Source organism: Pyxicephalus adspersus, chromosome 1 (genome assembly GCF_032062135.1).
Source record: "Pyxicephalus adspersus chromosome 1, UCB_Pads_2.0, whole genome shotgun sequence".
Lineage (NCBI taxonomy): Eukaryota > Metazoa > Chordata > Amphibia > Anura > Pyxicephalidae > Pyxicephalus > Pyxicephalus adspersus.
In genome coordinates, this window is record NC_092858.1 from 150,126,555 (window position 1) to 150,150,224 (window position 23,670).

A 23,670-nucleotide genomic window follows, 5' to 3' on the forward strand; every position below is an offset into this window, starting at 1 on the left:
CACCCTTTATGATATACATTGTAATTGTGTAAAGACCCAGGTTTTCAGAAGCAAAGTTGTTACAAACATTGTGAAAATTAAACACAGAATACCAAAATGCTAAATGAAAACCTAAAAGAATAAAATGTAAGCTTTGAGGTTGATGTGTACACAGATTTTCCAATATATTTAGGGAAAAAGCCTGGGAATGGGTCTTTCACAGCATGTGCCGGATATAGTTGGACAACATTCTTGCGGGGTTCAGAGATCACAACAAGGAGTTGTAAATCTCTTATCACCCATTGTTAATTCTGAGCTATCTGTCTGGCCTGAAGAAAACCCTTTTGTTTTCCCTGTAAAGCTCATTATTTTGTGGAATCTTTGGCAGACAGCTTGACTATTTAGTGTTTTTTTTAATAGCCTGTGGCTCTTTGGCTTTTGGTGAACTAGAAATCTCAGCATTCCCTGACCGATCAGAGACCTTCATCGGTTTGCGGACTATACTGATTTTCTCTTTTGGCAGACATCGGACAGTGGGCAATCATTCTGAAGATTCTTGCACACAGGCTGTCCTCCATTGAGTCTAAAGGACCATTTTCTGCTAATTTTATGATCCTGAGTCAGTAGGGACAAAGAACAATTTTGTCCCAGAATGTTTGTAGACATTAAGGATTTCCCTGGAGACCAGGGGCGTCTTTTATTTCTGCTGTTTGTAGTAGACTTGCTTGTGGATCCATATTTGGATAATATTGTTAGGTAAATAAATCTAAACCTTAATAAAGTTTTAAATACGCTTTAACAAGTTATTGTAATGTTTAATTGTTCAATATTTTAAAATCTGTAACATTCATGAAACCCGGTGTTGGGGAACACTTTTCTCTTTCTTTTTAAAGCAGCCCATTTATTTTTATTTGGCTTGTAAGCACTCTCACCAGACCAGGATTCTTTTAGTGACATAACTTGCTGTAGTGTTACTGTAATCTGCAGTGCAGTTGTGCTACTTTAGTGTGTTTGTGGTTCCATTTCAAATGGATTGCAACACAGATTCACCAATGCTTGCAAGGTGTATATCCAGCTAGGAATTATGTCCTACTTATATGTTTTGGTAAACCTAAACTGTGTCCAGTCTCCTAAGGCTGGGTACACACATGCAATAATTGTCATTGGAAAGGATCATGAAAGATCCTTTCCAATGACAAACGACTGCACAATGCCTGAACGAGAGCTGTACCTACAGTGCTGTTCTGCTTTATGGAGAGAGGGGAGGGGGCGAACAACGGAGCGGCACCCTGTTGTGGCCTCTCCCCTTCACTTTCATTACGATTGTACCTCATCCGTGTATCTGCCAGGACAGTCATCCAGACGACGAGCGCTGTACACATGTCAGATTCTCGTCCGATATCAGCTCTGAGGCGATTATCAGACGAGCACGAGTACACACGTGCAATGGTTCCCGTCCAATAATCAGCTCAGGGCCGATATCGGACAAGAATCTGCCAATAAAAGCATTTATTGTTAAATGACCTCAAATTCTATTTGGATAGAATGAAAACCTTCAGTAATTTAAAAATAAATGGTTATATGCTTTTTTTTTTATTGGTTTGTTTATGTAATGATTGCTGTGCACCGTAAAAATCCCCACACAATAGTTTTTGGGATTTGAAAGATAACGTGTGTGTGTGTGTGTGTGTGTGTGTTTTTTTTTTTTATTATACTGTACTGTCTGAAAATGTTCTTTTCAAGTAATATTGTGCATTTCATTTTTTTTTTGTTCAATGGAGCAATAAAAAAACAATTTGAAAATAGCTGCAAGTCAAGTGATTTCTAAATGATCTGGGCAGCATCTCAAAACGAATTTCTCACTGATGCCATCAACACAAGGCCAAAGTTTAATAAATAAAGTTAAATATATAACAAAAGTCCTTTAGCATGTACTTACTGACTTAGGATATATACCAGAACCTAGACACCCCCTACGCCCTTCTCACTTCATAGGTGCCAGTCAGGACATTGACACCATGGGAATCATATCCCACCCTCTGCTTCTCATCTCTGGATTATATTGGTGATGTCATCAGAGCTAAGAGCAGGAAGAGCTTTCCTTTTTATTTTCCCCATTTCTATCCCATTTGCTTAACTATAAACATTCACTTACAGGCATTTAGTCAGTGTTTGTGGAAAGATATTTAGGACTTCAAGATTGTACTTATCTCCGGCGTCTACCCGTAACTTTGCAAAGAAAAAATTGTAAATGAAAATGTACAACATATCCATTTCATTCATGGTGATGTTATCTCAATTATGCAGTTTATAGTGAAATATGCATTGATATCTGTTGAAGATACGTATGGCTTTTTAAAAAATTGCTGACTTTGGGTGAGATGTAAGGTTTAATTTTGACTCCATCCTTTTTGCATAATGTGTAAAATTAATTTTTAATTGCTTGTATTTGCAGGGTATCTATGTAACAAGGGTTTCTGAGGGAGGACCTGCAGAGATAGCGGGCCTTCAGGCTGGAGACAAGATAATGCAGGTACATAACCATTAATATTACATATTCATTTTTTTTTTCTCAACTTTGACCTTCCTGCAGAGATTACAGTCTAATGTCTATATCATTCAAGTAAATGTATGAAGATGAAGGGAGGTCATTGCAGAGAAGAATTCCCGAAATAATATTTTTACCTAAACTGTTATGCACAGGGTAATCATTCTGTAAAAACATGTATTGTGTCCAATCTGTCAGTGTCTGTGAAATGTTTCATTAACCAAAATGCAGTTCCATCCTCTTTTTCAAACTTTATTTGTTGACTCCTTATTTACTGTTTATTTCCAGGTGAATGGATGGGATATGACCATGGTGACACACGACCAAGCTAGAAAACGCCTCACCAAAAGGAACGAAGAAGTTGTTCGGCTCCTGGTGACCAGGAAATCTTTGCAGGAGGCAGTCAGGCAGTCCATGAGACAATAGATATGTGCTCACTCCATCCAGCAGTTTAGCCTCTATTAGAAAACAGGTTTAGTTGAAGGATCATCAGATACAACACAATTTTCATCCACTGCTCATCCCCATCAGCCAACTTTCATGATGGAATCATGTGTCAAAAATTTTTGTTAACAGTTACCTGTGGCTAAATTATATTTTAACTCCTCAGTTTAGTAGTTAAGGTGATGATGCACCCCCCCTACTATTCTGAACACACACTTCCAATATATTCCCCGTGTATGTATTTTACAAGTACACTAAATGTAATATAGAAAAACAAGATTGTAAAAAAATTGTTGTGGTAAATGGGTTGTCGCTTTCAGGTTTTCTTATCTACATTTGGATTTAGTTCGTAGCACCAAAGCTCAAATTCCACATGGTAATTCAGACTGGTAAAGCCCCAGAATGTTGCTTGGACTTTCAGTGTTTCTGCTGATGATTATGATCATGGTAGTTCTTGCAGGATATGTGGAACCAGAAGTAGCCTCATTCAGGGATGTTTCTGGTTGGCATTGTTATAAACATCAGTTCAGGAACTTTGTCTCTCATTAAATTGGTGAATGTCAAAAATTCCTAACATAATTTTAGTTATTTTAAAGTTCTTTATTAGAATGTCTTGTCTTGTCAAACTTCATACTTCAGTATTTGGTGGATGGACCAGTTGGCATTCTGTGTCCATTGGGACTGTACTGCTAATATTTGTGTAGGTGAAATCTGTGGAAGGAGGAGAAATTGGCTACTGGGATGATCTGTTCTGACAAATATATACAACTCATTGATCTTTTATTTTTGGAAGCAGTTGATCTGGTAGATTAGAAAACCTGTCCTGATCACTAATTCTCCTTAGCTGTGCTTGTTGTGTATTTCAACTTCCCTTTGCTCCCATGCTTCCCTGCTGACATTTATTAAGAACTGAAATAAGTTTGTTTTTAGAGGTGGTTGATCCTACATAGGGTAACCTTTTATTTTAAAAATGTTTTCCTAAAATATTTCTTCACTACATTTTTAGATTCTTTTTAAATTAGCAGATTTCCATCTTCCAGAATAGTCTACTGCTTGTGGCCTATATTTACCCAGGAAAAAGCAGACCACCTGCAGATCCACCTAAGACCAATCTTTTTGAATTTGCATTATTTTCATGTGAAGCTGTGAGAGATTCACACTTGTACCTGGACCCTATCGTCAATTTTTTTAAAGACAAAACCGTTATTGTAATTTACTAATAGACCACTAAATATACATTCTGGTTATGCCACTTGTGGTGGAGCCCATAAGAAAGGTTGTTAGTGTGGTTTTATATTTCAAAGCACGGATCTTTGGGCTCTGACTATGTGCCTTATGTACCAAACATTATAGATAACTGGATAATATAGGCTGAGCTGTGAGGAATGCATTAGTTCTGCAATGTCATGACCACTAGCATTAGAAGGGACTTTAATAAACTGTATGTATATACCAAAGATATATATATATTTTTTTTTACACGAGGTACTAATATTAAAACATGCAGTTGCTTTTAGAAACAAAAAACCCTAACACTTTTATAGATGCTTTATAGGGTGCTTTTTACTTATGCATGATAGGTTTCCTTAGAGTTCACACAAAGGCCCCTCACAGCTTATTGTATTAAAGGGAATAGCAGCAAGATACTTTACTATGGATCTGGGAACCTTCTAGGGGTTCTGGTCTAGGGGGCTGACAATCGTGTTATGTGTCTGCAAATATTCCTCTAACTAGTCAGAGGTTGTCTTCTGTTTTCATGATTGCCTGCCTTCCAGCTCATGCACTGCTGGTGTTGATTTTATCATTTATTCTGCTTTAATATTACCATAATTTGGATCAATTACAGTCGATAAAATGTGCTTCCATTAGTGAAAAACAAAGTGCCTTGTCGAATTGTGCTGCGGGAGGGCTATATGTAACAATGTTGTTGTTTTGGCATCTTGCTAGGATTAAATAGAACCCTTGTGAATTTTTCCAGGTCTATGTTTCAAAAGAAGTAATTCTCACCAAGGGAATGTTAGATTCACTGTTTTATAAAGAGAGCCCTAAGTGTATATGAATAGGCCCTCAGGAGCTCTCTAGGATTACTCTCTATGCAGGTATGAGCATAGGGAATATGGTCATTTATAGTAACTTGTGGTGCAGCATGATGGCTTTGGATACGTACACATGTGCAATAAATGTCATTGGAAAGGATCTTTTACAATCCTTTCCAACCACAAAGGACTGCACGATGCATGAACGAGTGCTGTACATACAGCACCCTTCTGCTCTATTGAGAGGGGAGGGGGGAAATGAACAGAGCTACAGCCCGCTGAGCTCTCTCCCCTCAACTTGCATTACGATCGTACATCGTCCATTCTTCCGCTGATCCGCCAGGATGGTCGTTCGGACGACGAGCACTACACACACACTAGAGATTCTCATTCATTATCAGACGAGAACCATTGCACGTGTGTACCTAGCCTTAGTTTATATAGAAGCTGTTTACTTGCTTGATAACACATGATTGGTGAGGACTTCCTGAACTGTATGTCTATAATGCAGTAAATCTGACCATACACTAGTTGATTTCTGCATAGTCTAGGAACAAAGAACCACTTATCCTAAATTCAGTTAGGTCAAAAGTTTATAAACTACTTTTTTTTTTTTTTTTATTATTGATCAAGTAAACTGCAGAATCAATTCAAACGTGCAATTAATACTTTGTTCTGTAACTAGTTAAAACTCCGAGCTGTAATCTCTAGTTATAGTACACATCAGTCAGTGTTCTATTGGCTGGTGGAACTGCCCCTGACAACCACCAGCCAGTAAAAGCACCGGTTTGTGTACCATAGTTAGGTCACACCACACGTTGTAACCAATGAAAATACCAGTAATGAATAAGGCTTTTTTTTTGTTTGTTTTTATGACCTGTTGAGCTGTCACTCACCTCTCCTATACCAAATATTCAGGAGTGCCCTATTCAGTGGTTTTTATCAAATCTAACCTATAATCTATTAAAAATATTGACCCGCGTATGGCCAGTTTAAGTTTTTCTATTGGATCCGATTAGATAAATATGGCTTGGTGTCTTTCAGTTTTGTTTGTTGTATGGATTGCTATTTGCATACATTTCTTATGATGCAGCCATCTGGCTCAAAGTTTTTTTTTTTTTTTTTTTTAAAGAGGTTTAACCACTAATATAAGAAAAGCAAGAATTTGTCTTCCTTTTTAGATGTGTTATTTGTGTGCTTTAATATCCAAAGATCTGTATACACTTTAAGAAAACCAAATACAAATGTACCAATGTTTCTTAGTTACCAAGCTGTAGAATGGCTCACGTTCTACATTCACAAAGATGCAGCTTATATAATTTTTTCCTTTAGGTAAAAAAAAAAAAAAAAAAAAAAAAAAAATTGCTAAATTCAACAGCAGGGAGCATCCAGATGAGAAATCACGGGGCATTCCTTACAAAAAGCTATGTACTCCACATTTTGTTGAACCTTTAAGGCTCATTCAGTCATGTGTGCATTTATTCACTGTCATTTGCCTTTGTTTTCATGCATTGAGGTACAAAGATTTTTTAAAATGAATGGGCTGCCTTAACACATCGTGCCCAACACCCCCGACTTTACATTTAGATTATGTGATTTTTACCAAAACTGATATTTTAACTACTGTAATTTTTGCCCTGGGTGGTGCTAATTCATTACAATTATGTACAGGTATGTGTCCCATAACTTGTCTGCATTGTGTAGGTGATGAGAATATTTATTTTCTCCATGTTATGTTCGATACTGGGTAAAATCCTTTGCTTACATTCTTTTATTATTTAGGCTTACACCACAGTAGTGCATAGTAATGCAGTTTTTATGTGCAGAAGCGGAATACACACTCTGATAAAAAGTAAAGGACTTTGTTGTAGTGCCTTGTATAATTTCATATAAATTGTCCATGGCTTCTTCCATTTACTAGTGAGTGGTGTATAACTAGCCGTATGCATGTGAATATACAGACGATGGGCTTATACATGTCATTGTACACACTCCTTTGGATTAACAAGTAGTGTAAGGACCTACCTGATTGATAATTAATTGTATTGGCCCGGAATACCATTGATCCTTGGGCAACATATCTGCTACAGGCAGCACCTCTCTATCTTCTTCTATTACTTATAACTCACCATGTTTTAGTATAACTTTTTACTATACTTTTGTTTTTCTGACTGCATTTACTTTACTTCTGGTTTACTTGTATCACTACTCTACAGTTGTAGGCCACTTCTTCATCCGTGATGGAATGATGTATTAACCCATAGACCCTGACAATACTAATATTGCACTGTTCACTAGCTGACTTATCTGTGCCAAAATGACAAGGAATTATGGCATATGTTCAGTTTTTTTTATTGTGTGTACACTAAAATTAAAAGGAACTGGATTTTACAAGCTTTGGTTTCCTGGTCTTTCTTTATTTTCAGCACACCTTTCTAGCGTCTTCTATCCAGAGAGAAATAGTTCCAACCCCTGAATATTTAATATGAAACAGATGAGCTTTTACCTGTTTTATATTCAATATGTTTCAAGCACTACTACTAGGTGAAGACGCTTCTGTTTCAGTACTTTAAATTTACAAAATATTCAGCCTTTGTTCTTCACTTCAATGACACGAGACCATATTTGTGTAATCATGTGACACATTAGAAATGCAACCTTTTAATTTTCATAAACATTATTTTAGCAGATATCTGCTAAGTATTCCAGGCAATTTCAATAATTTTTTAAGCACAAGCATACACTTTGGTATGGTACATATTAAAGCACTTGTCAAGTCTTAAAGCAGTCCTTAAACCCAAACTGCACATCTTCTTTTGGGTATTGGATAATTGAGAAGCCTTTGTGTGCGATTATATTTCCATAGATGCCCTGCTCCTTGTAGATTCGGCAATATAAACCTTGTCATTTCTTCTCCATTCAACAGCACAAACAGTCTTTGCAGGGCAAATATTTTATACATATCTTGTTCTCTCCACCCAAAACAAAATAGAAATATTTGGCAGTTTAAAAAAATGTGCAAATTTTACAGAGGTATTTTTGTTTTTGGAATAACAGTTCTTAAATGCAATCGGAAAGTCCTTTGCATTCTTTTACCTGTAACAAAATATTCATTTCACTTTAAATCTGAGCAGGCTAATTCTACCCCAGCCTTCTAAGTGAGTATTTTATGAGCATCTCTAATCCAAAGATGTCTCGGCACTAGTTTTGTGTCCATATTTTCTAACAAGGTCCCAATAAAGGGATAATTTATCTTTGATTAAAAATAAAATGGGGATACGAAAAAACACACTTTTTTTTTAATGTCTTGATATGTTTGACTTTTGCATATTCTAGGTCCAGGCAGCAGGTTCTAGAAGAATCACTGCTATTCCAAGCTACAGCTTTCTAATCTGCTTCCACAGCAGTGGGCATTCTCTGCAGCCTCTGACTATATTTACCCTATTTTTTTTAATGTTTAGTTTAGGTGGTGCCGTTGTATCCATATTCTTGTGACCATAATTTGCATTGGTAATGAACATAGAAACAGAGTAGAGAAATGAATAAATGTAACCACAGAACCACAAAAAAAAAAAAACTAAACTGAAAATGGCAAAAAAAAAAAAAACAGTCAATCCCTCAGGGCAGTCCGATTGCTCCGGGGGTGTCCTGCATTAGGTCCCACGTCGTCCCAACATTCAGCGTTCAGGGCACCGCCATCTTCTGCTCTTCTTTCTGGTTCTTCATTCTACGTCACCCGACCCAGGCTTGAGATCAATTAGGTAAGGTAAGATGAAAAAAATTTGCCGTTCTCCCTGCGCATGCGTGAGATTGGCCAATTTTGCTTTTTGAGCGAAAAGGCTCCGGCACATGCCTGAGATGCAAAGATCCCCACAGAGCTGTAATTTAGGAGAAAACATACACTGCATATTACAATAATATATTGCCCCCCAAAAAAGGGACAACTAAGGTTGGGATAGTGTACTGTACTTTTTCATTATATGATGAATAGAAGGCAAAAAAATAATTCCAGGAAGAATTCCATATGTCCAATGTGACTTGATTACAATCTGGGCATCTGGCACTTTCTGTTTTTCTCACAATAAAATACAACTTGCCAAGTGCGTTTGCAATCTTAGATATGAGGGGAGTTCATACATATTGATGTGGAGCTAATATCAGACTATGGCCTGCAGCTGTTTCAGACAAGGGAGAAGGAGGAGAAGCTACAGTCTTGCAGTGAGTTATGTGCAGCAGTCTCCTTGTAGTGCCTCCCATTAGAGGTATATCTTTAAGTTCTTCTAATGATGAACAGATAGATCCCTTTAGCATTCAGTCACTAGTTAGACAAGCTGGCTATAAATTCAAGAGTGATATACTGTTATATAATGAATTCATGCTATGGTTCTGAACTTTAGCAATGCCTTCCTCACAAAATCTGTGCCTAAAAATGATTTAATACACAGACAAGCTTTATACTTGTGGATATTATACTGGCCAGAGGATTAGATACTACCATACTGTAACTGTGGTCTTTTAACATCTGTACAGCAATGGCTCTTTTTTCTTTATAAAGTAGAGCTTTCTATATTCCTTCACCAAAAATGCATTATCTGTAAACTTGGTATTTTGTTCCCAAATGAGTTAAACTATGAATATCTTTCCGACACTTCTGTGTGTCAGGTAGGTAATCATGTGAACACTCCAATCAATTAAGAAAAAAAACAATCAGCAAGGGGTTCCTTGGGGCATGCAGAGCCCCGTTATCCCATATTCTATGGTCCTCAGGCCGGATGAACACTTACAGAACACTGAACTCTATCTTCGCTCTAAATGTAATTCCTATGCATTACCAAAGCTTTCAAAATTCACTCAGCATGCCTAGCAATTTGACCAGCACACTATGGGGATGACTTACTAAAGAAGTAGAAAATGTTCACTTCACAAAGCAAATGCTGCAACTTTGTAAATATAATAATAGCTAATAGGATGGAGCTGTGTTTACTTCCTTCACCCAATCACACTTGTACAGGATTGAGTAATCAATCAAATCACAGTATTTCCATTACCTTGAATAGTAAATATTAATTTTGTCCCTTTTTTAGTAAATCAAGCTCTCTGTGTAGTGTGCTTACAAAGTGGTTATAGTAAACCCAATCTATTTAAGCCACAAATGTGTTTATAGCAGATAAAAGAAGTTAGGCCATTTGTGTCTAAAATGATATAAAAAAATATATGAATAATATTTGTCAATGATTTTGATCTCTGCCTGGTAGCTCACAGTCAGCAGACTGTCACTGGTTCACAGACCAGCAGCGAGCACCAACAAGTTAAGGCACAACTCGGCATGAAAAATTTCTCATTTATAAAAAAAAAAGAGAAAATAAAAATTGATCTATACTTAATAAAAAGTGCTTTGGAATTTGATCGAACATTTAAATTTGGTCAAACATTTTGATAGCCTTGATTTTTGCGGTACAAGCAATAGTGTTGGGTGATAAATACGATGTCAAATATAATAGAGAAGACTCCCAGGCCAAATTTTGTGGGGTCACCAAATATTAACTTCCATTCATCTGTTGAAAGAAAAAAAAAAGAAAATGTCAAAAAGTCTCTAATGTATATAAAATGTTACAGCAAAAGATGGTGTATAGTATCTCAGTCGACATTTAGTCCTCATTATTTTACCTTATCAAACGAATAGTTTTCAAATGGGTATCTTGTCATTTACAAAAAAAAAAAAAAAAAAAAAAGACAAATTCACTAAGCAGTGGAGCTACAAATTGCTGTAAAATTGGTGAGTTGGTGATCCCATAGAAAACAATTGTTTCGTACTCTTTTTCATAAAGAGGATTGTTGCAATTAAATGTCCCATCTAACATACCAGTCAGCTGGCTGTATATACGTTGCAGGCTCTGGACAAAAGTCATGCCGAAATAACACCTTATAGTGGCACTCCTATAGCTAACCAGCCAGTGTTGTAGTTATAGGTACAATTTATTGAACATGTTATTGCCCTAATGATCATCATTTAGAGCCTTATAACTGTTATAATGTGGATATGGAAAGTAACTGTTAAAGGTTATAAGATTAAACCTCACATGTGCTGGATTTTGTATGTTTCGAATAACCTGGATTTCTTGTTTGAAGGCTCTCAACATTCGCCACGGCTGTCAGGAAACCTGCAGCTCCTTATGTTGCCTGCTGGTGGCACTCTGTTTCAATTTGACCTTCATGTACTTGCACCAACAACCAGCAGGGGCTTGCTGCACCCACGCAACCCTTGTACCTCATTATTAGGTGTATATTTTCTGGCTGCACAGGTATCACACTGTCTTAGCCTTGTACCTGTATTTGAACCTTGTTGGTGCTCTGGCCACTTGCTTCTTGTATCCTAGCCCTAACTCGTAACTAGTTCTGTTCCTGATAATTTAGCATATTGCATATAGTGTACTTACTTGCTGTTGCTATATATTTAAGCACTGTGTGCGAGATTCACTCTTCTTTGCTGCTTTCACACTCCACTTATCCCTGACTTTGTGGCTATTTAGTGCATGCTGCTAATGCTGATCTCCCTCCTGTTTCTGTTAGTAAAAACCTGACAACTGCACTGAGAACTACAATGACAGCAATAGAAATTACCAGACACTTCTAGGTTATATCCATACTGGGACCAAATGCATTTGTGTTCCTGTAAACATGTATAAAGCCCCATAAAAATACTCAGTAATAGTCACTGGAAACAATCCTTAGTGATCATCTCCAGTGACCATGAAATGAATACTGTACAAACAGCACTGTTCTGCCCTATAAGAGGGCAAAAAGAAAAACTATCTGGAAGCATCAGCAGTCATTTTTGTTGGTTGTTTAGTAATTCAGAGTAGCAAGTCACTAAATGACATCAGATGACCACTGTACGGACATTAGAATTTTTCCCAGGGCAATCATGAACATTTGTGTAAGGACATGAAAGTTTGCACAGTGCTTTACAACAGACTATGGAGAAGAGCCGGATTACATAACTCACATAAGGGGTGAATCACTCTTTGTCTTTCCACCACCAACCATTACTGATATGTCAGCATCTTAACTGACCAAAGATTGTTGATTTAACAATGCACAACAATCAGTGAAGATAAAATGTCCAACCAAATCATGATAGAGGCACAGTGATGTCTGGTGCTCCATGCTGCAAAGCAGTGCTGACATCTGTACATATACATAGCAATACATAGCAATACATACCATTATTGTAAGACTGCAAGAACATCTGGAGGATGCTGAAGCTGCCACCTGTGAAATCAAGCAGCACATTTCCAATGCTCCATCCCTCTGTACTTTTCCGGCGAAAGTTCATGTATGCCTGAGATAAAAAACAGCTATGTTTTATAATGTAACTTGTCATAAACTCAATCACATGAGCCAATCTTTACATGTTCATCCGTTAAAAAGAGCTTAGAGTTAGGGATAGATCTGAAAAGGGTAACTACTTTTGCCAATTTTTAATTTCTGTTTGAGAATAAAGAATTCACCGCAGGATAAGAAAAGAGAGTCACTGAGACAGAAAGAAACAGAAAGTAATCACAACCCGACAGAGGTTCTGACCCTTACCATTTATTTAACAAAATGTATATGTGCTTATATGTGAGGTTCCCCAACATTTTCATGATGACAACAAAAAAAACCTGACAAGGCTTTTTTCCTTCCCTACTCTTGTGATCTTTCCAGGAATGGGCTTTACATTTAACCCAAGCACAAAAGTATAGAATTATCTTTACTACCTAAAATGTCTTAAAATATCAAAGACACAACAGGACGCTACACATAAGTAGTCCCATGTTTATTTCAAATAACAAAAAATATTTAAAATTAGAAAACGCTCTTACAATAGAAGAACTCAAGCCAAGTGTTCTGGGTAAAAATATTACAAATATTGCTTTATCTCACAGGGGCCCTAAATATGTTAACATGGAAGACAGAGATATATATTTTATAATCGTAAAACAGGTAATCTGAAGTTCCCTCAAACATTTCCTGGTGGGAAATAAATACTGCCATTGAAACACATAGATCTAGAAGATTCACAATCTTTATTTATGGATTATATTTATGGCAAATTTTTTTTTTTTTTGCAATTTGCTTTTGAACTTGCTAGAAAAGCTGATTACTCCAGGAGAGTCAATTCGCTGGCACAGCCATACCCCTCTTTGTACATCATAACCCTTTTTCTGGATGTGTGCAATTACTCTGTGCTGGCCCAGCTCATTTACTACACCCTGCAATTCTCTACATAACCTTTCATGTATCAGCTGAAGAAAGACAAAGTGGTAACATTATAGTATCACAACAGAGGTGAAAAATGAAAACATATTGAAATAATGAAAAAAAGTTAAGTTAAAAAAAAAAACATGTTAAATTGGAAAAGATTTTTGTTGAAATCAATGATTTAACAGCATGGTCCCTTTATTGCTATGGTTGTTGCACAATACCATATTGGACCCCCCAGACCCTCCCATTTAGGAATCAGCAAAGGACATGATGAAACATGCCAATAAGGAAAAACTCTGCAATAAAGTTTGTTAAAATAAGATTAAAGATAAAGAGCTTTGTTGTTTGTACACTTTTGCCAAAACCCTTGCTTAGCTCCCCTACAAACTTTTCTTCTACAAAAGGAAACCACATGATTGTTGTGCTTAATCCTAAACTGATTTTAATTCTTTGTATTGTATGTATGCTACATAATTTATAATATAACTTACCTATAAATATTACACATTTTGTTTGACTTCAAACCTCAGCTTTCATTCTTGTCTTTATTTTCCATACGCTACTCAGGGGTAGGCATAATATATTATAATGACATTTAAGGGTCAGTAGTTTCCACCCACCTCTTAGACACAACCCAGACAACGACAGCATATAATGATGAATGTAATAACACACTGCATCTCCATCTTTCCAGTACTTAATATTATTTATAAAGATTACCATCCGTTACTTGAGACAAGTTACCTGTGGGAAGTATTTCATCAGAGTAATGGCTAGTTTTATGTAGGAGAAGCAGAAGAGGAACTGAAGCCAGGTCATCCTTCCAGCCACTGCCACAAACAACATGGAGAAGGCAAACAGCCAGGCAATGAAAAGAAGGCCGATGGACACTTTGGAAACCCTTTGTTCACCCCTCTAAAGAAGAAAATCAAACGCATGATTTTTTGTATATGGAAACAAGGAAAAAATGTTAAACATATTATTCTTAGGAATGTATGATGTTTGAATATAGGAACTAATGAACATTATAATAATTACACAGTATTTATAAGGCACCATCATATTATGCAGCACTGTACAAAGTTCATAGTCATGTCACTAGCTGTCCCTTAAAGGGGCTCCCTATCTAATATCCCTACTGTACTCATATATGACTTTATTACTGTCTAAGGTCAAATTTGCGGGGTAGCCAATTAACTTAACTGCATGTTTTTGGAATGTTGGAGGAAACAGGAGTACCCGGAGGAAACCCACGCAAACACGGGGAGAACCTGCAAACTCCATGGAGATAGTGTCCTGGCCGAGATTCAAAGCTGGGACCTAGCGCTACAAAGGCCAGTGCACTTACCTCTGAGCCACAATGCTGCCCATACCCAACATACTATATGTTATTCTTTCATGGTATGAAGATAGAGAGACGCTAATACAAACTCCAACTTCTGAGACTCTGATAAATGCTGAATTAGAGAAATTCATTACATATCTACCTTGCTATAGCTGAGAAGGTTTACCTATAATGGCTTTTCAATAACAGGTAAGCCAAATTTTAAAGGTGCTCACCTCATAAATACAGCATTGAATAATAGTAATAAGTGTTAGCAGCACTGCATGGAGGCTAAAAAACACATCATTGGCATCAACTGGGATCACACCGTTGGGGTAGACTTGTAAAAATTGTTCCTAGAAGAGATTGTAAAACACTTTTATTAATACATAATACACTATGCAAGATACTGTTCATAACACAAAAAATAGAAGTTACCCTGATATATGGAATCCAGAAGAGGCCAACATTGAAAACACTATACGCTATGAAGCCAGTGAGATTTAAGGCCAGGAAGTCAAAGCTCAGGCCCACAACACTGCAACAGCAATGAGATAATAAATGTTAATATAATATCTTTTATACTGTAATCAGCTTCAAATGCTAAGGTCGCTTAGACATTGTTCTCTTAAACCTCATATATTGTAGAACACTTTTCGCACTTTTGAATGTTTGAAAAAAGTTGGCACATGGTTTCTTTAAAAGGTTAGAACACAAAAAAATCCTCCTACAAAATAAAGTGAAACACAAGCTATTTAAAGCTCATCTCCTGGTAAATATTACCTCACCTTTCACCCACTTCATTAGCAAAATCTACATATTTTTTTTTTCGCTGTATACAACCTAAGTTTACCACCAGGAGCACTCACTGGTGCCATTTCTCCCAGTGCCATCACTCACTGGGTTTTGTGGATCTCTAATCCAGCGCTGTATAGGTACTTGTTGTGATTGCCATTTTCATACAGTCTCCTATCTGAGACATCACTGCTGTGGATTCTGACTGCCTAATATTCAACAGGAAATGTCCCTATCATACAGGTATTAAATAGGACACCTGAAGAAGAACCCTACCTCCTGGGGAAAGACACTGGACTTGAGCATCACATGACTATGGATTTAGGTGAGGGATAAGTAAATTTAGGTTTTTGTATTAGGATGATTAGTTGTAGGATATGAAGGGCGTGTGGAATAGAGGGAGTGTAGGAGTCTGGAAATGAGCTTCAAACATAAGAAATTTAATTTCCAACAGTAGTTTGGCAGTTTAGTTAGATGTTGTCTGGATTTGTTTTTCATTACCTTTTTCTCCTCCAATTTTCAAAAACCTGAGGGTAGAAGGACACAGACCAGGCTAAGAAATAAATCCAGCCAATGATCTGCTCCAATACCTCCACAGCGAGGCTGTGAATCACCAGGAACCGGATTCTTGGCCTGCAATCAAAGAGATTTCTTAGAATAGTTTTTATAAAGTCTATCATTAACCTAATACTATATTTTGTGTTTCATACAAAGAATTTCTATGCTGAAAAAGGCAGAATATTAATAGGGCTTATATTAGACCTGGGCTCTTTCACCTTCCCCAGAGCTCTGGGCCAACTAATTCATCTCTCTTTTTATGCTACTATAAATATTCTGGTTTGCCTGAAGCCAAACAGAAGACCAGCACAGAGTGTTTTCTCTAACTTATGAATTTTATTTGAACTGTACCTAGCAATGGAAACACAAAGATGAGGGAAGAAGCTCAGCTCCTAGATTTGTGTAAAAAAAAAGAGAACCCAAGTGCTATTCTTTACAATTAGTTTTATCAGTTTATTACAACACAGGGAACATGACTGTCAATACATAACAATATAATGATCTCCATTCTCTTCTTGATGGGTGAATGATAAAGAGATACATTTCAGGAACTAGCAGGACAGAATCCCAAAACTTCGGGGGCCTCTGGAATAGTTTATAATTTCACATAATGGAGAAACAGGTAAAGTCTTGAATAAGATGCAGTAAGGTGTCCTGTCCAGAATTCCCCACCCCTACCCTGAACCCAAAAGACAGTTGCCTGGGAAGCTGTCAGCTGTCTAGTATGGCTGTAATATTCTACACAAAGGACCTGATTTATTAAAACTCTCTAAGGCTGGAGAGGATACACATTCATCGGTAAAGCTGGGTGATCCAACAAACCTGGAATGGATTTCTTAAAAGTCATTTGCTATTTGTCAGCAAATGTTTTCAATCGTGGACCAAATCCATTCCAGGTTTGCTGGATCACCCAGCTTCACTGATGAAAGTGTATCCCCTCCAGCCTTGGAGAGCTTTAATAAATCAGGCCCAAAGCATCAACTGCTTTATTTTATATATATATATTTAGGTTTAACTTATGAAAGCAGAACCAGAAACAGTGCTCCAGTTTCACATGATGACAACATTATCACTCTCAACATAAACATGAAATTTTTTTTATGTAATAATAATCTTGTGAACGAACCCAGCAGTGTGAGAATTATTGCTGTACAAATAGGCTGTGACTTGTCCCACATCTTCTGCAGCCACAGTAAAAATTGATCGCTCTGACTTTGGCGACAGGACAATCTAGAATTGGCAGAAGGAAGAATATAACAATAAATTTCTAACACAATATTTCATTTTTATGTATGTACAATATAAGTAGTAGGCAGGCTATTCTGAGGTTAGCGAAGGAGAAGTTACAGGTCGCCTTGACCATGTGGGTTTGCTTTGCAGAACTGCTGATTCTAGCTATCTAGAAAACAATCTGTTAGGGTTGTAAGCTGGCCAGTATGTGACAGGAAATATGTATAAACCACAATCTACACATAGGGCAGAAACACAGTTCAGTCATCATGATGATAATGTCATAATTTTCATAAACTTTTCATACTAGAATATTATATACAGAATGAGAAGGTGTATTATAGTATTGTGTCTGGTGTTTGTTTTCCTTGGTTTCTGTGTGTATTTTGATATAATTGCAGGCATGCATCATCACTTTCTGCTTTGCACTTGTTAAAGACTGAGCAAAAACGCACTGTAGTGAACCATAAAAAAACAATAGCGATGCACAACACTGCAGTGTATAAAGGTTTGAGTTTCAAGCCTCAGGAATTAATCAACAAACTTTACAGCTTTGGACCTGTATGACCTACTTGGATGTGCAGCTGTAAGCAGTAAGCATTGACAAATAAAGCCTGCTGGTCACTTCCAGTAAAAGAAACAAAAGACAAAATACCAGATATAAATTTGCAAGTTTAGCACAAAATAAACACCAATGGGTGCAAATAGGAAACCAAATGTTCATCATTGTTTAAAGCCTAACTCCAGGATAAAAAAAAATACTCATTTAGGTTTAGCCTGCTCCTACAGGCTTGCCGTGTGTAGAACCACAACCCCTCAGCCTCTTCCACTAGGAGCAAGAATTGTAGGCACCAAGGTAATTGTCTTAAATGCAGGACCAAAAGTTATAACAACCCAGGGACAGATGGAAGAGGAAACCTGTTGGTCACCGAGGAAGATAGGTATAAGGTAAGTAAGCTTGCTGTTTATATTTTACTAGACCTTAATGAGCATTTTAGGCTACATACACACATCAGATGAAATCCGGCGTTTGTACAGAGCTCATTCAACTTCGTTCATAACCAACAAATGACCGTAATACAAGTGATGGGGGGAGAGCGCAGCAGGGTGCCCCCCTCCCCTCTCTATAGAGCGTTGTAGAGCGATGTATGTACAGCTTTCATGCAGTCCTTTGTTGCTGGAAAGGATACTGAAAGATCCTTTCCAATGACAATTATTAAACATGTGTACAACACCCAAATTCCACAAGGATCATTTTTACATTTATAACACTTACAATATAACCCACTCTGTAAGGTAAAACTTGTGAACTTGGCTCAATTATTGTGGCTTAGTGTTTGTCAGATGACTAAAGTTGGTACAGAGCCAAGAGAGCTGTACACATGACAATAACAGAAGCAATATGATCACTATATTATGAAAAGGTTTCTACATATGCTTACAAATTTCATGGTTCTTAATTAATGTCATTTTAGTGACAGTTGTCCATTAAGAGGTGTATGTATTTTATATAGGGATAAAATGTAAATTTTATTTACAATACTTACTTGTTCAGGAAGATGGACAATGGTTTTGTTCTTAGAAGAGTAGGTGATGTTGAAAGTATATACCAAAGTCTCATTTACTGGGCTGGAGAAGGAAAAAAAAAACAAAAAGAAGTGACTAAGCAAGCCAATTGTATCTGCTCCACAAAAGCACGAAAACATGGATCTAAACAACCCAAATACATTTAAAGCCTATACACTGAACCCCCACCCCCTTTTTAATACAAGAAATGTATTAGATAAATCATCTCATCTATTGTCTCATTCTATATTCAGCCACTAAAAGACATTTCAATGCCCCTACACTTAAGGTGCGTACACACTTCCAATTTTTATCGTTCCAATCGAACGACGAACGATCGATTGGGCAAAAAATCGTTCGTAAAAAAGTAACCAACGACGCCGACGAACGAGGAAAGTCGCTGGAAACGAACGACCGGACCGGCGGATCTGATTGGACGACGATCGTTGAGCATCGTTCGTGTGTACGGTCGTTCGTTGATCGTCCATGTTCAGAGCATGCGTGATGAACGAACGTCCGTTCACTTTCCTGTCGTGCACATAGTTCCTCTATCGCTTAAAAGATCGTATCTATTGTGTGTACAATATCTACGAACGATCGTGTCGTTACCTCTATGTGCAGTATCGGTGCTATACGATCGTTCATATATATCGTGCAGGAACGTTCGTCGTTCGTTTTCCGACGATAATAATTGGAAGTGTGTATGTAGCTTTACACTGCACCTACATAATGGCGGCGGTGATAAGACACAGAAGGGTCTAGACCATACCCACTAGGGCAACTGCCTGGAAAATAGTCACATAATACATTTTATTCATTTTTCAGATCAGGAATAAAGTATTGAACTATGAATATTGTATTTATATTGTATATGTACTGACATCTTCACAGAGGCCATTGTTATGTCACTAACTATCCTTCACAGGAGCTCACAATCTAATGTCTAATAGTCATAAAGTCTATTGTCGCTACCATAGTCTACGGACAATTTAGGGAAGCCAAATAACCTACTAATATGTTTTTAGGATGTAGGCAGAAACTGGCTTGCCCAGAGGAAACTCATGCAAACACAGGGGGAACTCGAGGACTCTACAAAGCCAGAGTTATAGTCACTGAGCCACCATGCAGCACATGAATTATCATAGTTTGGTGTTGTAGGATTAAGGATTTGTACATAACATAACATTAGTCATGAATTAGTCAATACATGTCTTCATAAAATAAGCTCACTCAAACCTGTTACTTACACTATGAGTGGAGGTGAACACAATAAATCATCCATTGAAGAGATCTTCCCCATCAGATGTCAGCTCAGCCCCCTCACCTAATCCATCAAATAACTTGGGTATATTTATGTCAATCAATGGTGTGAACTGTCTGTACCCCCCCCCGGCCCTCCCTGAAAATAACCCTGCAATAATAATCATTCATACGGCAGCACTGAGATATGAGGGGTAAATAGAAGTACCCATTTTACATTACAAGTGATTGGAAGTGATTGTACAATCTTGCCTAATTGGATAAAACCTAAAATAATGGTTCAGTAGGAGCTCACATTATACAGTGTAGGTAAATCTTAAGCAGATTTTAGACATAATGCTCAATTAGATAGTAGAATTTATGGCCATTTTATACTACATATTAACTTTTATCCTCAACTTGTCAATTTCTAGTGCATAATATTTCAGTCTATTTGGTTGTTATAAGACATCTGGAATAGTTCTGTTACAATAAGTTCCATAAAAAAGGCAAAAATAAAGCCTGGCAATTAGAAATCACAACATCTGTGCTGTCTGAAATAACAATATATAAGAGAATCACCTACCTTACAGTAATGGTTACATTTTTGAAGCTGCCATTTTCCAAGGTAAGGACATCTGGAAGGGAAGCTCTGAATGAAGGATTATTCCATACTCCAGACGCCACATTCTCACCACCTGCAATGTAACATCACCTGTTATACTGAAATGTCTTTTACAGCAATGAAAATGTTGAGTACATTGCCTGCCAGATCAAAGTAGCAATGACATTTGGTACCCTGCTCAATATAGACCTGTAAATTTACAAAATATAGAAAAGTGTACAAAACATTTATCTTGTCTGAAAAAACTGCTGATGCAGAATGCCATGGTGGTTATACAGTGGCAACAGCATGTCATGTAAATAGAAGAGTTAACTAGTTATTTGCACTGCCTGAACTCTGATAGCATGGTACCGCAGAGATCAAGTAACAGAAGCCTTGGCATTGGGTCACCTGACTAGCTACTATGGGATCCAAATTAATTCCACATTTAAAGAAAGTATTTTGTGCATCCTTCTATCACTTTCCTAATATTTTGGAATAGGAGCTCTTTCACACCCACAGTATGAAACCAAGCCATTGGCATTTCACAAACTGCTGCTGTGCACCATGGAGCACAAAATACACTCCAGGTAACAAGATTTGCATGCAGCTGCAACCCTGGTGCAACCAAATGGCCAAAAGCAACTTCACCAAAATCTGCTGCAGCAGCATGCAAAAAGTTCACTTGAATGAGAGAGGTTTGGATTGCGGTTAGGCCTGCGGCAGAGGTCTGGAATGGTCATAAATAGGGTAGTGTTGTAATATTTTATCACTTACCACAAAGAACTGTAAACTTGATGAAGAATAGGGTGAATATGGTGCACTGAGTTTTTAGGATCATTTCCAAAGCTCTTGATGACCATCAGACCTGAATGAAAGATAAAGAAATTATTTAGACTTGTTTTAACAGCTGGGCTCTTTATTAAAATAAAAAATGAATGAAATCAAAAAGGATTTATTTCTCCATAGTAGCCACTAACATTTATCCTTTCGTCATTTAAACATTGTTTTCCCATGCTGCATAACTGAGAGGCAATACATAAGTCTAGGCTGTGTTTAGAGCAAGGTTTGTCAATCATGGTTCCTCCAGAGGTTAATAGGGGTTCCCGCAGCATTTTGTGACTCTCAGATTTGTTTAATAATTACCAATGATCTTTTTGGCTATCGGTAAGGATGACATTCTTCCCAAAGGCCAGAAATGTGAGCAGCATTCTTTCTAACGTACTGTGAATATAGTAATTATAGTAGGGGTTCCCTGAAGACCAGAAAGTAATTTCATGTTAAAAAGGCTGAGAAATACTGATCTATGGGTTCATTGAAAGAACAGTGGTATGCCAGCACAGCCAAAGCAAAAAAACAACTTCAAACTATATTTTAAATTGTTTATAGAACTTCTAAAGTAATGCTGAATATATCTAAAACTGCAGCTTTTAATAAAATAATACCAGGTGTTCCTGACATGAATATCTTTATTCAAGCACTGGCTATTAAAAGGTGACAACACTCTATCCCTGTCTCTGTATCCTTTATAACACACATCTGACTGATCAGTTCCTCTGGCACCTATTTACTTTACACTAAATGTCAAAATGCTCAGCTCTGCATAATTATTTTATAGGTTGAAGTCCATACGCCACTTCCTCATCCCCATAATAAGTCACTGATGTGACCACAGCCGTTCTGATTTTATTGGCAGCGGGTGGCATCAGCAGCATTTCATTTGGGAGCTGAAGAGAAATTGGAGAATTGTGAAGTGGTTTGACCGGTTCCTGCTATTATTTCCTCCTCAACATCTCTAGTACTGAAATCTCCATCTAGAAGAAGTTACGTATATAGAACTTTTATAATGCCAGCAATTTGTCTGTAGGATTCTATAAAGTAAGGGGAAATATAAGTGTTAATATGACATGGTACTCTCTCTCACCATACTGGCAACATGCTTGCTCTGACACAAGGTAGTGGACGCACAGACGTGGATAACAACCTCTAACTTACACCTTTGAAAACAATTTATATAAAGATGCCTTCCATATTTCTACCTGGACAGGTTCTTTAAACTGTGGGCAGATTTATCCCAAATGTGATGTCTGTATATTACTGTATGGATGAACTTTTTTTTTTCCATTTGAGTATAAGTAATAAGATTTGGAGTGGTGAGAGGATAGAACCATACCTCCCAGGTTTTCATCTATCTGTGTCCCTGGTATGGAGGTTCATTCTCTCTAATTGTCCAGATTAAAGTCATTGGAAATAAAAGTGAAAGTAAAGTCAACAGGGATAAGTAAGAGTGGAATTGGGAGGGATTTTCCTCACATTAAATTATTGTTGCTTGATCAAGACAAAGGAAGAAGAAGACAAGGAAACCAGTCTACCTAATGGAGACTATCATAGTAAAAGGTCTATCTGAAGGAGGTCACGCGACAGGTCTCCCCGAAGGAGGTCACGCGACGGGTCTCCCCGAAAGGAGGTCACGCGACGGGTCTCCCCGAAAGGAGGTCACGCGACGGGTCTCCCCGAAAGGAGGTCACGCGACGGGTCTACCCGAAAGGAGGTCACGCGACGGGTCTACCCGAAAGGAGGTCACGCGACGGGTCTACCCGAAAGGAGGTCACGCGACAGGTCTACCTAAAGGATATCATGTGACAGGTCCACTTAAATGAGACCATCATGTCCTTAAACAGACCCCTGATGCCCCCAGTGGGTGTTGCAGTGGATGCCTTAAATGGGACAGCTGCTGGGGTTTTTGCCAATAATCTATGGACACTGCGGCAGCACAGATCATACTTATGAGCAGACAGAAGATTTATACACATGGCTGGGATATCGGCGACTTGTCAGTTATCATCCATAGTAACGTACTGTCCACACACTGACCTGTCTCAGAGTCCCCGTCCTCTTCTGCCTCTCCTTTCACACACTTCCACAGAGCTCACAAACCCCACATTCTCCACCCTCTTCCTTGTTTACTACGGTATGTGTAAGGGGAAGGTGTATATCTATAAAGTGTATATAGCAAGACGCCATTTTTGTGAAGACCACACCAGTATAATTCTATGGTTGGGCTTCCCGAAAATGGTTCACACTAAGTAAACAATTAGTG

The 23,670-nt window shown here is 37.7% G+C and overlaps 2 protein-coding genes across 2 annotated transcripts in view; one reads left to right on the forward strand and one right to left on the reverse strand.

Annotated features, from left to right (window-relative positions):
- Nucleotides 1–7,403, forward strand: part of TAX1BP3 (Tax1 binding protein 3) — a 21,371-nt gene extending 13,968 nt beyond the window's left edge. The window contains exons 2-3 of the mRNA XM_072418041.1: nt 2,435–2,512; nt 2,816–7,403. Of these exons, the coding sequence (XP_072274142.1) occupies nt 2,435–2,512; nt 2,816–2,953 (216 nt within the window). The 3' untranslated portion in view covers nt 2,954–7,403. The remainder of the gene's footprint in view (nt 1–2,434; nt 2,513–2,815) is intronic.
- Nucleotides 7,404–7,631: 228 nt separating this feature from the next.
- Nucleotides 7,632–23,574, reverse strand: CTNS (cystinosin, lysosomal cystine transporter). The gene is made up of 11 exons (XM_072431123.1): nt 23,445–23,574; nt 21,348–21,438; nt 20,553–20,664; nt 18,709–18,790; nt 17,058–17,161; nt 15,875–16,006; nt 15,017–15,116; nt 14,815–14,934; nt 13,999–14,169; nt 12,232–12,349; nt 7,632–10,562 (listed from the first exon to the last, which is right to left on the reverse strand). The coding sequence occupies exons 2-11, from the start codon at nt 21,409–21,411 to the stop codon at nt 10,432–10,434; spliced, it is 1,134 nt and encodes a 377-aa protein (XP_072287224.1). The 5' UTR covers nt 21,412–21,438; nt 23,445–23,574; the 3' UTR covers nt 7,632–10,431.
- Between the last annotated feature and the right edge of the window lie 96 nt (nt 23,575–23,670).

Coding starts and splice junctions, on each gene's coding strand:
- CTNS (XM_072431123.1), bottom strand. CDS start 21,411: ATGATCCTAAAAACTCAGTGCACCATATTCACCCTATTCTTCATCAAG. Junction 20,665..21,347: donor CAAGTTTACAGTTCTTTGTG/GTAAGTGATAAA, acceptor GTTACATTGCAG/GTGGTGAGAATGTGGCGTCT. Junction 18,791..20,552: donor AATGTAACCATTACTGTAAG/GTAGGTGATTCT, acceptor TTCCTTCTCCAG/CCCAGTAAATGAGACTTTGG.